The sequence below is a fragment of the Parus major genome, chromosome 12, assembly GCF_001522545.3.
Source record: "Parus major isolate Abel chromosome 12, Parus_major1.1, whole genome shotgun sequence".
Classification (NCBI taxonomy): domain Eukaryota; kingdom Metazoa; phylum Chordata; class Aves; order Passeriformes; family Paridae; genus Parus; species Parus major.
In genome coordinates, this window is record NC_031781.1 from 10,465,177 (window position 1) to 10,480,334 (window position 15,158).

The following is a 15,158-nucleotide window of genomic DNA, read 5'->3' on the forward strand; positions in this document are numbered from 1 at the left end:
AGACAAAAGAGAAAGGAAAAGAGAGAGATAATGTGCATTTCATGGAAAATATTACAGGCTAAAACAAAACTTAGATCTTAAATTCCTGCTGGAACAGTGCTGTGCTCCAACAGTAGGCATTTTGTATTACTCCACTTCAGCTTTAAGTATTACCTGTTGCAGAAAAATAGCAAAGGTCTTCCCCAAAGGTCTTGCAGGGTGAATTGCCCAACTTTACAGCGATATCAGAACTCCAGGTGGGATGGGGAAGACACTGAGATGCTGGTTAAAATAAAGCAGCTGATTTAATGGATGCAGTGGATAGGGTGAGAACAGAAGGGAATTGCAGATCCTCTTGGTGCAGGCTTGCTAATTAAAGCTTAAAACCGCTGTCCTGAGCACTCTGGTCTTCAAGCTACACCTCAAGAGGTAACAACAACCTGGATTGCACAGAACTTAGTCTGCCTCATCCCTTGGTCCTCTTGCCACACTCAAAGGGATTCTCTGGGAAAAAATAATCAGGGGTCTTGAGAGCCCTGGCTCATCAGCTGGCGCTTTTTGGTGGCAGTTCTTCAGGGAGAGACTTTAATCCCTCAGTGCCTGTTAGTCTCAGAATGATTCTTGCCAGGAGAAGATCTGGACCCACTGCACCATTGCTCCCATGTAGACTCAGAAGTGACTTTAACACCAGTAATGTTGCTGGTTTCTTCTTCCAGTGGAGGCCAAAGTAAGCAGAAGCACGGTGCAAAAGATGTCCCAGCTTGCAGTCCACAGGAGCAGGGTGTTCATGCCCCTGTTGTTACAAATGGAAGCAATGGCTTTTGCAGAACAGGGTGTCTCCTCCTCAGGCCTGAGGCAGCTCTTCCTACCACAGCTCCTTCACATCGCTCTTTCAGGCGTGGGATTTACAGAAGAGCCAACTGAGGCGCCCTGGCACCAAGACCTCCGTCCTGCTGGGCCTTTCTTTAACCATCTAATCCTGTGACTACTTGTCTCATTGCTTGCTCCTTCCACCCAAGGATCACACAAACGCAAATTAAGTCCCACAGTATCACTGTGATGCGTTATTATCCCCGTTTTACAAGAAAGGGAACTGCAGAAAACGGCAATCGAGTCCTCTGTCCTGGGTCACACAGCGAGTCACAGTCCCAGTCTGAAGCAGACTTTGGAGCCCTTCCTCCTCCACACTAATCACTAAAGCTGGAATTCCCTCAAAACCTGCTTGCTTTGCTTTATTAACCACAGTTTTACTGCATCTGTAGACCTGTTCCACAGCAGTCAGGAGCCATGGAAGGCGTTTGTGTCCCAGCGTGGCTGCCAAGCAAGGCATGAGGGCTCCAGGGGAGAGAGAGAGCTGAGACATCTTGTGCCTCCCTAGAATTTCCTGAGATGAGAAAAACTCAGCTTCAGAACTCATCCATCATCTCCCTGTTACTCAGCACCTGAAAAGTTACATCTGAGTGAATCAAAATTTCAAGTGCTATTGTCCTGATTACAGAGCTGGCTATAAAGGAAATTAAAGAATAATAATTTCAAAGAGGGATTTAAAATTTCCATTTTCATTTTATTGTCAAAGTAAATATATTTTTATGAAGAACAAAAGAAAATATACAGAATTGTAACTTATGTACACTGGCTTTATAGGTATTTTTGTTTCCAATTTACACAAATTTGATACGTTATTAAAAGATATTTTATATAGATATGCATCTATGTACAGTTTTATTTACATACATTCATAGGATGTGATATAAACCAGTCAATAGATGATAGTTCAATTATATTAATTTCTAGAGGACAAAAGGAATGCATTCACTTTAGCCAGACCTGCTGCTCTCACACAGCGTGGGCTTCTGCTCTGCCTAGCTCTGGGATCACACTTTCCTACTTCCCATTTTGCCAACAGAAAGGACAAACAGAGGCTGTCTGCGAATGGAAAGGAAATGCAACATCCATTATAAAATCATTCCTAATTACTGAATTCTATTTTCTTCTAAAGCTTCTTACAATCGCCAGAGTTCAAAAGGAAAAACAAAACAAGAAGAAACACAAATAAAATCACTTGCCTGCTGCCATCTGATTATTTGTTTGAATTCCCTTCTTAGCCAGCTACCACACAAATTTGTTTCTTTTGGCTACTGTTCTCACCCATTTGCCCACCCCAGCTGCATGGAGCTCTGACATGGCTGTCGGGAGGGAGAGGATTAGCACTGAGGATCACCCCCAGACCTGGGTTTCACAGCGCTGTCCCACCAGCTCACAGCTCCTCCCACCCTCCCTGGGCACAGGCACATCCTACAGACCCTGCCAGCAAACACACACAGCTCCAGCCAGCCAGGCCTTGACTCACACTGCATGTTGGGGATGCCCAGTGCTCACCACGCACCCTGGGGCTGGGGCTCTGCTTTCTCCCCCCAGATCACACAGGAGGGCAGGAGCAGAGCCAGGAACAGAGCTCAGATGCTCTCACAAACATCTTTGTGCTGTTTTGTGGGCAGACAACAGCTCTTCTGCTATAGACAGTGGATGCTGCAAACCAGCCTCAAAGGAAAGCAGCATCCTTTGGCACCTGGGCATCCTTTCACCCCTCGGCAGCACAGGACAGAAACACACACAGAGTTCCAGAGGCTTCACTCCAAGTCGTTCCATGCAGCCTGAGCTTCTGGGTTTGCTTGGGACATGTCTTTCTTTAAATATATATATATATGTATGTATGTATGTATATGTATACATAAATATTTATATATAGCCCTAGCCAAGGGAAAGGTAAATGTGAGCCAGGAAAATCCAGAGATACATGGAGGCACATTCCAGTGCTCTCCAAGCCTTGTCTGCCCCTATCCCCGACTCCCACTGTTCTTCCTCCTATGGCCAGCCCCTACAAATCCTTGGCTCAGGCGACCCAAAAACAAAGGAGTTGTTTTCATTTCAAAAGGAATTTGCTGTTTCCAAACTGGACAAATAGAGCAGCTTAATAAAAACTCACAATGAGTGGCCTGTACATGAGCAAAGCCCTCAGGAATGCCAGGGCTATAATTAACTAGCAGCAAGCAACTTTTACATTTTCCTGTGCAGCAAAAAACAGCTAAAAATAAAACACTGTAATTTCCAAAAGAAGCAGCAGCAAAGGAGAGACATATAGAAGGAAAGGAAAATAATATCCTCAAAAGAAAAAAAAAAAAAAAAAAAAGAAGGAAGAAGCACCCCGCTCCCCTGACCCAAAAAGAGCTTCATTCTCAAATCCTTTGAAGGACGTGGGGCACTCAAACATGGTGGTATTAAGTAACAGCATTGACTGTTCTGTGGAGACAAATAAATTATCACTAGAAATATAGTGAGCAAAGTGCTGTCATCAGCTGCTGTAGGATGGCTGGGCAGGAAGGGGAAAGCAGGACCCATCAGTTCATGGAGCGGACGGAGCGGTTGCTTCGTGGGAACCGGTGCACCTTGACATGTTTGGACAAGTGGTCACTTCGAGCAAACTTCTTCTCACAGACTGGACACTGGTAGGGTTTCACCCCCGAGTGGGAGCGCCTGTGCCGGGACAGCTCATCTGACCTGGAGAACCTGCAAGAGAGGAGAAGCCTTTTCAGATAAATGGGGGTTTATGATGCCAGGGCTCTCACAGCAGGTTAAAAAAGTCCCCTCAGGCCACTGGGAGACTCCAAGAGGTGAAAGGGACACACGGCAGGGCTGGGCTGGTCCCGGCCTGCAGGCAGCAGCAGTGATGGAAACACACAGCTACCAACCTCAGCCCGTGTCAGCTCTGGACTCAGGGCAATGTTTGTACCAGCCTCGCCCTGGACCCCACAACACAGGTACAGCTTGACAAAAACAGTGCTGCTCTTGATCCCCCTCCCACTCCCCACCATCTCTCTCCTGCAAATCCAAGCACAGACTCCTCCAGCAGAGACAGCCACCACTGCCCTGCAGGTGAGGTCTGCTTCAAGCTCCCACTGACATGAGCACAACAGTCACCCACTAACTGCACCCAGTTTGAGAGGGATTCCAGACAAATCCAGCCATAGCTACCTAGAAACAACGTGACTTATTAGATCCAGATGAAAAATTGGCTTCTGTGTGTGCTCCTGCAGCCTAAATAAAGTCATTAATAGTACTAGAGATGCTCAGGATCTCAACAGCTGAAATTCAGGCGGGCCCCAATGGCCATTAGCATAGTTATTTGCATAGTTAGCATGGGTAAATTCAATCAAGAATGAGCCTTTAATTACCAAAACTGTATTCCACAGTCCTTTGAATTTTACATATTTTCCACCTTCTATCTCTACAGAAAAATCCCCAAACAGCCACCATGAATCCCACAGGTTTTATTGAACCCAAATGAGCTAATCTTTTGGTCTTAAGAGCAGGGTTGGCACTATTTCCGCTTTGGACATGACTGGGAGACAGAGGGTTAATTAACAATGTCACACTAAAACAGTCCTATCCAGATGGGTACAAAAAATTTGCTGCCTGACAAAGGGCAATTAAGTGTTTTGTTGCCAGAGCAGTAACAAAGAGCAGCACAGAAAGAGAGCTTGCAAGAAATGGTATCAGCTGTTTATTTACAATAAATAAGTGAAGTCATGGGCACTAGCTAACAAATTGGGGAAAGAACATGTAGACAAATGTGCCCTTCTGGAGCAAAATATCCTATCCCCAACAGAGCAAATACACTATTTTTATGAAAGGGAAAAAACAGGATTGCTGGGCTCCTATGAATAAATTCCTCATGCAAGAAAAGTAACTTTCCACATAAAGGTTTTAATTAGCTCTGATCTCCTGCCAACAGCTGAGGACCAGGGCATAGGCACTGGGAAAGCTGGTAATGGTTTCCTCAGTTGCTGCAGCTCTTCAGTCTGGTCATGCTCCACAGACAGCACTCAGCCCGTGGAAAGCAGATGCAGGCACTCAACATGGGTGAGATGTGGTGTGGACTTATCTCTCCCAGGGGCATTTCTAGGGAAGGTTCTTTCACCTATTCCCTTGCCTGTCTTCCTTTCCTTGCTCTGGTATCTTCATGGTGAAAGAGTCAAATTCTCCATGATGAACACACAGTTGTTATGGAACTCTCAACCTGCTCCTTGTCTGGGATGAGTCTTCTTCACAAAGGCTGTGACAGAAGTTTCTCTTTACGCCTTCTATTTGAATGTTTGCTTTCTCTAACACCCTTGGTCCTTTCAGCCATAGCTTCCCAAAAACACAGTCTGGATGTGGGAGCAGCAGGATCAGGGGTTTCTCCCAAGTCCTTAGCAGTGAGCTAGTCCCAGTGCCAGATCCCTGCAGGAATGCTCCTGTAGGGCTATGGGGGAGTGGGCTTGGAGAGTGTAGGATGCTGCCTGTGCCGACTGCCTCAACAGGAGCGAGTGCTGGACAAGGAACAGACCTGTGCCACATCCAGGGGAAAGAGGGAGCAGAGAGGGAAAAGCACTTTTGCAAAGAGCCATCCTCTTATATACAGACTTCAAAGATGTAAAACCAGATGTGGCTGGGTTGCCTTATCCTATGTCCTTGGCCATTAAGGTCACCATCTGCAACAGAAGTGCAGTAGCACTTGGGTAATCCTGCACAAGAGCTTCACAAGTGCATTTTGAGGGGAATTGCATGGATGGTGGGGGAGAAAGAGCGCATGTCAGGAATGAGCTTGAATGAGTTCATCCGATAAAAATACACTCTGCCTCATAACGATGTCCTTAGCTGAAGAGGCAGGAATGTTGCAATACTGTTCCCCAGCAGTGACGGAAAGATCAACTTACAGAGCCCACAGAAATAAACCTCAAGCTGTCTGTGTGTTTACAAAAAAACAACGCAAAGGTTTGGACGAGGAAGCTGGGAGGATCTGGTGGTCTGGCTCTGCAGTGAAATATCTGCAACACACTCTGGCACTGGGATCAACCCAAAAAAAGTGAAAATAATTCACTGTGGAATGCAAAATTCAAAAGGAAAAAAAAAGGAAGCCCCAAGGAATACCTCACTATTCTGTCACTGCCATTTCTAGAAGGATTCCTCCTTGAAAAGAAAAGTGAAAGGATCTGGGAAACCCCACAGTAACTAAAAGAGCCTTCTTCATCCTTCTGAAGGATCCCAAGGGACTGTAACTACAGTCCATCTGGCAGGACCCCAAGGGACTGTAACTACATCTCCCTTGAAGAAAAATCCTAGAGCTCCCTGATGTGCAGGACGTGTCCTGTGTCTCCCGGCCATATGGGGACATTCCTATGTGGCTCACAGGGCAAGAAAGGTCAAAAGCTTCAGCCTGGTACTCCTGATCCCTGCCATGGCCACCAGCCATTGAGGCCAAGTCAGGCTGTACCTCTCCTTCACAGTAGAGGGGAGGCTCTAGATTGATTTCTCCTGCCCACCCCTAGAGCTTTCCTACAAGAAACCCACACAGCTCCTGTGTGTCTGTCATCCCCTTGCATGGCAGCAGCAAGAAAAGCCAATGCAAGATGCCTGCCCTGCCCCACCTATGGTACTGCCCATGGTCACTCAGGCCCAAGCACACTCCTGGGCACAGGTGTTACAAGGCTTTAAACCCTCCCTGCCAAACCAGTCAGAGCTTATGGCTCATGCTGTCACCCATGGAGCCTCCAGCCAGAAGAGGCAGTGGGGCATTTAAAGGCGATTGCCTCATTCCCCATCCTTGCAGCAACTGCAGCTTTGCACAGAGCTGTGCCAGGGAGGGGAAGCAGGAGCTTGTCCTGCTCTGTGCCATAACACAGCTGCTGGGCCCAGCCCATCAGCTCTTTGGCCTGAGCAGTGCTAACCAGAGGCTGGGGTGCCAAAGGTAGAAGGTGGCACGACACGGATCAGTGCTGTGACCCATCCAGGGAACACAACGGGTCACTGGCCACTGCCAGATGAGCACCACTCTGCAGACTGCCAAAAACAGCCCTTGCCCCGTGCCTAGGAAGGGCATAAGCAAGCAGGTTCAGCCTTCATGAGGGAGGTGCTAGGGGTCTCCAGCCATCCTAGGGGTTAGCAAAAGGATTTGCTGAGTGCACACTCCAACCGTGGTGAATTTAAAACATCATAGCAGGGCTGCACAGAGAGCTGAGGAACCTTTAACCCTCCCACTGAGCTCAGGCACTTTGTGCTAGGCAACACTTTGTTTTGGTTTTGAAATTACTATCTCCAGTGAGATCAGCTCTTAAGTGTCTTCAGTGAAAAAATAAATACACAAGCACAAGAATGCAGAGAAAAGAGGGGGAAAGCAAAGCCCAGCAGTGTTTTAGTGTTGAAATTCACTTGAGATTATGTAGACCTGGGAGCAAACAGAGTGGCCAGATGAATTGGACTTAAGTCATGTGAGACTTAAGTCACAGCTCTCACTGAACTTCTGAAAAAGTAAACATGGTTTATTGATGAAAGGGGACTGAGTAATTCAATGCTCAGTTGGGTCTGGCCTTTGATGTGGGAGCAGCACACAGGGGATGTGCAGCAATCTCAGGCTGGTGCTAAGGACTGCTGTGAGCACAGAAGGCAGCTCCCCAAACACAGCCTCTCCCTCTGGCTATAAACTTCTCCTCCTGTAGCAGGGCCCTTCCAAAGTTTGGGGGTTTTGGGGATTGGGATTGCAGCCCAGGCTGTGAAATTCAACAAGACAAACAGCAAAAGAGTTTGAAAAGCCCTTTGCAGAAGCTGTGGTCAAGAGATATGTCCTTCATTATGAAGGTGATTAATTTCTCATTTCTGTTGGGCTCATCTTTAAAAAGTTGTGGTGGCTGAAAGTTCAGGGTGCTCCAGGTTGTGGGACCTGCACTTTTGGCCCACCGGCACCCTGCTTTTGATGCAAACCATTTGCCACAATACTTTGAGAAGAGAGGCACCTGTTGTAAATTTAATCATCCTTTATCACTTAATATTTTTCCTAAATGTCCCCCTTGGTTTTGTGTCTTGGGGAACACCAGCTTTGTGATAAGACAGAGCTGGAGAAGGCCATCCACAGGAAATGCTTCAGGCTCCTGATCTTGAGCCACAAAAGTCACTGGGAGCGTTGGTACAAATCTCAGCGTGGATTAGACAAACCCTCACGTGCCACGTGCATTTGTCACAAAAAGGAGAGCTGTGCTCACTTCCCAGCAAGGAAAGCCAACATGACAGGCACATCTGCTGCCTCTGCACACCTACTCTGGCAACCAAATAAAAAGCAGCAAGTGCCTGTACTGCAGGTCAGGAGCAAGCAGCCCACGGTTTCTGGGACCAATCAGCTGAAACACACGGCTTTGGTGAGAGGTCACCCTGAGCAGCAACAAACTGAGCTCATGAGAGGTGCTGCCAGAACAAAAGGAGACATATCACCAGCAGTTTGTAGAGAGACCATAATCTGATCTCCTCAGTACTGAGAAGCAAACTTCAGACTGGTCCAGCTGGGGAAGAGAGGGTTCAGCTCCACTGTGACCTTTTCCCTCAAAACAACCCAGCCATCTCTAACTGCTGCATGTCTCACATACTTGCATTTTTACACAACACTCCTGTTACTTTTTACCTCATCTGTTGCCCATGATCACGGCCCATTTTCTCATTAGACATTGCTCACTGAAGCTCTGCAGCATATTATTTGCAAGAAATTCAGTTTAATTTAACACAAGGTAGTTAAGATTATGTTTTCTCCCACCATCATTTGTGGTGCTGTACATTAGCACTTGCCAGAAGGCAAGCCAGTAATACAGCTAACTGGAAAGAGGGAGGAAGGCACCTGTCAAAGCTTCCTTAAAATAAAAAGTTGATTTTTTAAAAAAAAAAATACTAAATTTTTCAGTTCATATTAAAAATAAAATATTTTTAAAATCCCTCTGCCAAACATTTTCTCAATCAAACCTGCAATCTTTCATTCAAGCAATGCTTAACTCCACCTCAGCCTTCTGGTTATGTTGTTACATCTGACAGCTTTTTTGCAACTTTGAGTGGCACCCACGCATTTTTCTGAATCAAGACAGAGAATAAAACCCAGAGTATGCCAGAGTGTCACTGCCAGCATTTTCAGAAGGAGTGGGATGGAGCTCATGTTCTATGAAAGTGCACAGAATACTGCTTTTAACAACTAACTTGCTTATAACAGCCCCCCACTGACCACGTTTAGTCCCACACAGGGCTGTGCACAGCAATTCTGCCCTAAATCATCCAGTTCACTCAGCCTCAGCTGGTGCCAGCCACTGGTCTGCTGGGGCTGGTGTGCTGCAACCACACCAATGCAAACATCACGTCTTACCTGTGGTAACAAGCTTAATCTGACCCTCTAGAATGAAATACAAATTATGATGGACTACTTTTATTTTTTTTAAGACACTAAAACTGTTGGTACCAGCAGGTGATGCTGTGCTATTTAATTTTTCAAAACCCTGGGTTACCTAACAGGAAGAAAAAAGGTCTTCGTTGTCAAACCAACCAAACAAGTTCTGGCAATAGAAACAGTGTTTGTAAATCAGAGGACAAACCTACTTGCTCAGCAAGTTAGGTCAAGTGTGCAAAAAGGGGAAGGGGGATTGGACAGAGCTGCACTCCAATACTGACCTCCATCCACAACCCGGCCACGTGCATGCAAAGGGCTTTTCTCCTGTGTGTCTCCTCAGGTGGGCTTTCAAATGGCTGCTTTTCGTGTACATCTTGGTGCAACCAGGAAAAGAACATTTATGCATTTTAATGAGTTCAGCTGCAGGGTTCTTTTGAAATTTCTGACCCATGATGATTCCCGTCTGCCCCTGGATCATGCCTCCTGGCCCAATCGGCTTGGCGGCGATGGGGACGGGAGCAATGCGGACAAACTTAGAGGACAAGTTCAAATTAGAAGACTGAACTATCTGAGGCACAAGGGCAAATGTCTGTCCTTGGATGTTGACTAAGAGCTGTGCAATTTTAATGTTCTCCTGTGCTGGTCCTTGGGAACTGGGGCTTGTGTTGGACTCCTGTTTGATCTGTACAGGCTGAATTTGGAGCATAACTGGTATTCCATTCTCCAGGGTCATTCCTCCATTTGAAGCTTGGCCACCTTCCGTTGAGCTGGTCAACTGTTCATTTTTACTGTCTTTTAAACTAGTACTGGGTAACATGTGGTCTTTTTGCTGCAGCGAAGCAACAGAGACCTGGCTGCAAGCTCTCAAGTCCTTGGTCTCACTTTTAGGTCTTTCTTTGAGCTCCAAGTCCATGTTCTCCTCCAAAAATTCCTCAATTTCCTCAAGTGTGGGCTGAAATGGTCCTGAGTCTTCCGTATCCACGTTAAATTCAGGCAACCTAAAGTACTCCTCTTTTACTATTGGCTGAAGTCTCCTTTTGTCCCACCATGACGCAGTGGTGCTCCCCAAAGAGGCCTGGGACAATAAATAGTCTAAGATACTGTCCTGACTTTCTGCACTGGATGTGCTTCCATAGCTGGAGCTGAGGACCTGGGAGTCAGGACTGGAACAAGAACAAAAGCTGGACGAGTCACTGTCATCTTCTGACAGGGGAGAGGGCAGCATTTGGTAGGACCTCACGCCTGCTGTCATGTCCCCAAAGTATCCAAGAGAAGATCTTGTGGATGAAAAGGATTCATCAGTAGGCAGCAAGTGATCCACCATTCCTGAATGATCTCTTAAGGATATCCCAACAGCATATACCAGGCAGACAAAGTTCAGGTGAGAGCCTGAGTGCAGGAAAACAAAAAAGCAACAGTCAGAAGTTGGTTTAATCATTTATCTCCATGGACTGCAGCTCGTAAAGCCCTCTAGCCCACAGGAAAGTCCAGAGCATCCAGCCTCTCTGGGTACACAGGCTGCTACAAGCTTTGATATGTCTGCACCACCCCCCGAGGACTGTCAGGGCTGAAGCGTTTTGCAGGATTGCACCACATATTTGTAAAAGAATTCTGTCAGAAATCATTTCCCAACCATGTGTGCTCCAGATTTACAGCTCCCTTACAGAATATTACCAGCAAGAGAAAATAAATAACGAGCTTTCACCTAGCAGTGAAATCCAGAGCCAAAGAAGGGAATGGGAAGAAAAAAATAAAGTGTTGAAATTTTTACCACCAAAAAGAAACAAATAAAAAAAGTTTATTGCTGGTGGCCATAAAATACAAATCCTTTTCCTATCTTGTAGCTTTCCACCAACCTTATTTTTAACTTCCTCAGTTCTACAAATATAGGCTGTTCAGCATAATGCAAGGATCAATCTGGCAGGAGCCAAAAATATTTACTGTGTTTCAGCATTTACTAGGCGGATTTTCCCCTCCAGATGTAATGAATCAGTGTGCCAACGTCATCATCACCTGCGCTGTCCTTAATAAGGCTGGCACTGCACGGAGCTAATTACTGTGCCCTGCCAGCCAGCTGGTGGCTGCTTTCACCCCTCGGCTCCACAGGCTGAGCTGAGCCCCGTGTGGAACCGGGAGGGCTGCACGGCCCCCTGGCATCCCGAGCTGCCCGTGCTGAGGCAGCGAGCAGGCAGCATCCCACAGCATCCCACAGCATCCCACAGCATCCCACAGCATCCCACAGCATCCCACAGCATCCCACAGCATCCCACAGCATCCGCTCCCCTGAGCCCCGATCCTGCTGCAGCCCTACAACAGCAAAGCCTACCTTTCCCACCGTGGGGCTTGCTGACAGCGCTTTACCAGCTAAGACAAGCAAACTTCCTCGAAAGGGGAGGGCAGGCAGGAGGGACATCTGTGGGTTATTTTTTATTCCCCACCTCCCCAAGGGAAAAAGCAAAAATTGCTTACGGACCGAGATTATGCCCCTTAGAGAGCAAACGCAGAGACCTCGGGATGGAGCGAACACTGGCCCTCAGTCATTTGCTCAAGGTGACTGATTGAAAACAGAGCTGTACATGTGCATAATAAAACAACTCTTTCTGTGGAAGGTATGTGGACTGCAGAGATAGAAGTCATTTGATCAGCCTATGAGGTTGTGTGTGTGTGTGAATTAGGAGGCATGTGACCCAGCATGAAGGAAATGCCAGTCAATCTTGTTACACGCTGTCATTTTCCACAGGCTCTGCTGCTGCGCTTTGGACGCTTTGCCATGAATAGTCAATAGCTCCCAGTTTTGTGCAGGCAAGAGGATGGCTGTTAGTGCTGTTGCAGAGCATCTTTGCTGCCTCATCTCTAAAATTTGCCCTGTCTTTCCTTCTCTGGAAAAAAATCAAAAGGTGTCTGTATGCTCAGTGCTGCAGTGAGCACAGAGTGAGGTATTTTACACAACACCCTTAAAAAGCTCTGACCCATTGGCAACATCTATTAATATTTCACAGGAAGAGGGGGGAAAAGGCATATTTCTTAAAGATATGGCTTCCTCCTTCATAGACACATGGAGGAAACAGGGATAGGTTGCAAGAAAGACTTTAAAGTAAGATTGCAGAGTTTCCTGGTCTGTGTGTTCTGTCAGTCAGCTATGCCTCTGAACCAATAATGAAATACCTACATGTGCTGAACACGAGGAAGTTCAAACAGAGGTTAGTGGCTCTGTTTTGTGACCTTAACCTATAATCATGTCTTATAGTAAAAGCAAAGAGTCAGAAGAGCTGAACTATTTCTAACACACTTTTTTTTTTTTTATTTAAATCTCGTGTTGATGGAAAGTTTCCCCAGCAGAAGTCCCATAGCTGAGTTATTCCAGTTTTGAAACAGAAGGCACCATCTGCTTCTGACAAATTAGTATTGGCATCTGGTGACAACTCACCCAAGATGACTGTTTCTATCTTGCACCAAAACCTGGTGACTGTCTTGAGAAACACAGGGCAGAAAGGAAGACTTGCCCTCAGATGGTTTCTGATCCTCCCTCCAGTGTCTGTATCATTCCAGCTTAAACTTCTGAAGAATGGGGCTGTGAGGGAAATCTGGACTGCAACATGTGCTTTTCTAAGAAAAGCTGGCGTGCACCAAAAGCAGTTGATGAACTTCTTTTCAAAAAAAAAAAATAAATTAAAATGTTCAAGGTTTTTTAAAATGTCTGCAAGAGCCGCGAAGCCACATATCAAAATATCCATATTTTTCCCTGGGAATAGAACTAAACTGTAATTTGAATAAGGACTTAAACAAGGGGGAAAAGAAAACAACAATGAACCCCTAGCAACTGCAGCGGGCCAGTTACCTCAGCAGAAAACAGCCAGCAGCCTTGTTTCCCATCTCTTTTGACAAGGAACAATGTCATTCGATGTAACCAGAGGCTTTTTAAGAGGGGACTCTCAGAGCCAAATAGATTCAGGCACATTACGGGCCAGTTCTGCTTTCTGTGCACTCTCAAAGCTTGCAGAACAGCCAAGAAGATTTTGGAGAATGCCTGGAATGCAGGATTGGGCCCTGGCTATATTTTTCTCCTAAAGGCCAGGCTAACAACTAAAAGGTTTTTATCGTTACTTTGCCTGAAGACACAGCCAAAAACAGATTAGAAAACAAAACCAAAAAAAGCCGGCGCTGTGAAGGCTATGAAAATTAATGATGCTGTTTCCATAACACACTTTCACCTCTAGGAATGTAAAAAACATGTTAGAAACGTAAGCACCCATAGCGAGACCGCAGTGCCTGAGCCACTGGAAGCGGCACTTCTGGAGTGAAATACAGCAGCTGTTCAGCAGCACGACCGTCTCCAACTTTTTTTTTAAGAGTTCCCTGGGTTGTTATGATGTCCTTTCTGCCAAAAACATGTTGTTCTGTTTAAAACCTGTCCATCTAATCTCCAGCTAAAAATAAATAAATAATAATAATAAAATAACGAAAAGCAAAACAGAGAAAGCATATTCTGATGCAGAGCAACATTAAAATGTAAAGTCCTGGGAACTTGATGAAAACACGGGGCTGTATTTCCCAGCCTGTCATTTCTGGACAGTCAGCCCTGATCACACAGAATACATGAGACACTGACAGTCATTTCCTACATTGACTGACACAGCTTTTTCTAGTTTAAGACTATTCTTTTCAGGGTTTCCTCTTGTTCCCTAGAAGGTTTTAAATCTGTTCAGCCTGACTTCTGCTCCACAGACAGAGTTAGAAACAAGGCAATGAAGCAGGCCCAGAGTTTCTAAGAAATTAAAAGAGAAATGTGGGGGGGAAGAAAAAAAAAATAATAAAAAAGTAACAAAAAGAAGCCGTGAGCCAGGAGTAAATCCATTTGCTCGCATCTCTTCCGCAAGGTGGCTGTGCTGCTCCCCGGACACAGTGGGGTGTTCAGGTTTGTTTTTTCCAAGCCCGTTGCTCCTGGGAAGCTCCAGAAACATTCCCAAAGCATTCTTTTCTGAGAACTATCCCGCTCCAGCCCCAAACTTTGGCTTCCACAAGAGGAAGCACTTCACCTGCAGCAGGCAGAGGCAGCAGTGCCTCTGCACGCCGGCAGTGAAGGGTGGCCCGAAATAACGCGTGGCAGCAGCCGCCGGGGCAGGGAAAGAGGTGCCGGGGGACACGCACACGGAATTCCCACTCCAGCAGGAGCACAGCCAGGCTTCCGTGGCTGAAAAACATGTTCGTTTGGGGGTTTTTTAATCATGCCTTTTTTTGTTTGTTTATTCCGTTTGTAGAGGGTTTTTTAACATTATTATTCATTTTATTGGTTTTTCCTTCCATCCCTTTTCAGGAGACTTTGGGGGCCCGAGCTCCCTCTCTGCCCCCCAGCAGCGTGGTCGCGATGATCGGGAATAAACAGCCCGCACTCGCCGCCTGTCACTCCATGGCACGGCACCGCTGCAGCCCGAAAACAGCCCCCGCTGCCCCGCCGAGGATGGAATTCCATCTGCCAGCAGCAAGGGCACAGTCCCCGGGCGCAGTCCCCGGGCTCAGCCCCCCGGGCTGCGGCAGCCCTCAGGCACCGCCGGCCCCGCGCCCCCCGCTCGCCCTTACCTGAACTCCTCTGCGAGCCGGAGGGCAGCAAAGACAACCAGAAGAACGCAACAACAACAAGGAAAACGAGGGGGGAGAAAACCCAAACAACACAACCGAGCCACAAAAAAAACAAAAAACAAACAAAAAAACAAAAAAACCCCAAAAAAAAACTAAAAAAAAAAACTATAGAAATAATAATTTATAAAAAAAATTTAGAAAACCGAAGAAAAAATTCAAAAGCCACACACGCACAATAAAAACGCAGGACTACAACCAAGCAAAGCCAAAGCAGCAGCCCGCAAAGGCAGGAGCGGCCGGCAGCGGAGCGGCGGGAGGCGGGCGCAGCTCCCCCGGGAGGCGGGTGCGCGGCTGCGGAGCGCGGCCCCGC

At 46.6% G+C, this 15,158-nt stretch overlaps 1 protein-coding gene across 2 annotated transcripts; it reads right to left on the minus strand.

The window, feature by feature from the left end:
* Nucleotides 1-1,522: 1,522 nt before the first annotated feature.
* On the minus strand, nucleotides 1,523-15,158 carry KLF15 (Kruppel like factor 15). Of its 2 annotated transcripts, none has more exons than XM_015640964.2 (3): nucleotides 14,789-15,158; nucleotides 9,493-10,600; nucleotides 1,523-3,546 (listed from the first exon to the last, which is right to left on the minus strand). In XM_015640964.2, exons 2-3 carry the CDS (start codon nucleotides 10,533-10,535, stop codon nucleotides 3,378-3,380), a joined length of 1,212 nt encoding a protein of 403 aa, XP_015496450.1. In that variant the 5' UTR covers nucleotides 10,536-10,600; nucleotides 14,789-15,158; the 3' UTR covers nucleotides 1,523-3,377. The 2 variants fall into 2 exon arrangements, with proteins under 2 accessions (XP_015496450.1, XP_033373351.1); XM_033517460.1 differs by lacking the exon at nucleotides 14,789-15,158 and adding an exon at nucleotides 12,639-14,704.

Excerpts from the sequence above, each read along its gene's own strand:
- KLF15 (XM_033517460.1), bottom strand. The coding sequence starts at position 12,945 with ATGGATATTTTGATATGTGGCTTCGCGGCTCTTGCAGACATTTTAAAA. Across the intron at positions 10,601-12,638 it reads GATAGAAACAGTCATCTTGG|GCTCTCACCTGAACTTTGTC; the intron begins GTGAGTTGTCAC and ends TCCTGCACTCAG. Across the intron at positions 3,547-9,492 it reads TGGCCGGGTTGTGGATGGAG|GTTCTCCAGGTCAGATGAGC; the intron begins GTCAGTATTGGA and ends CCTCTCTTGCAG.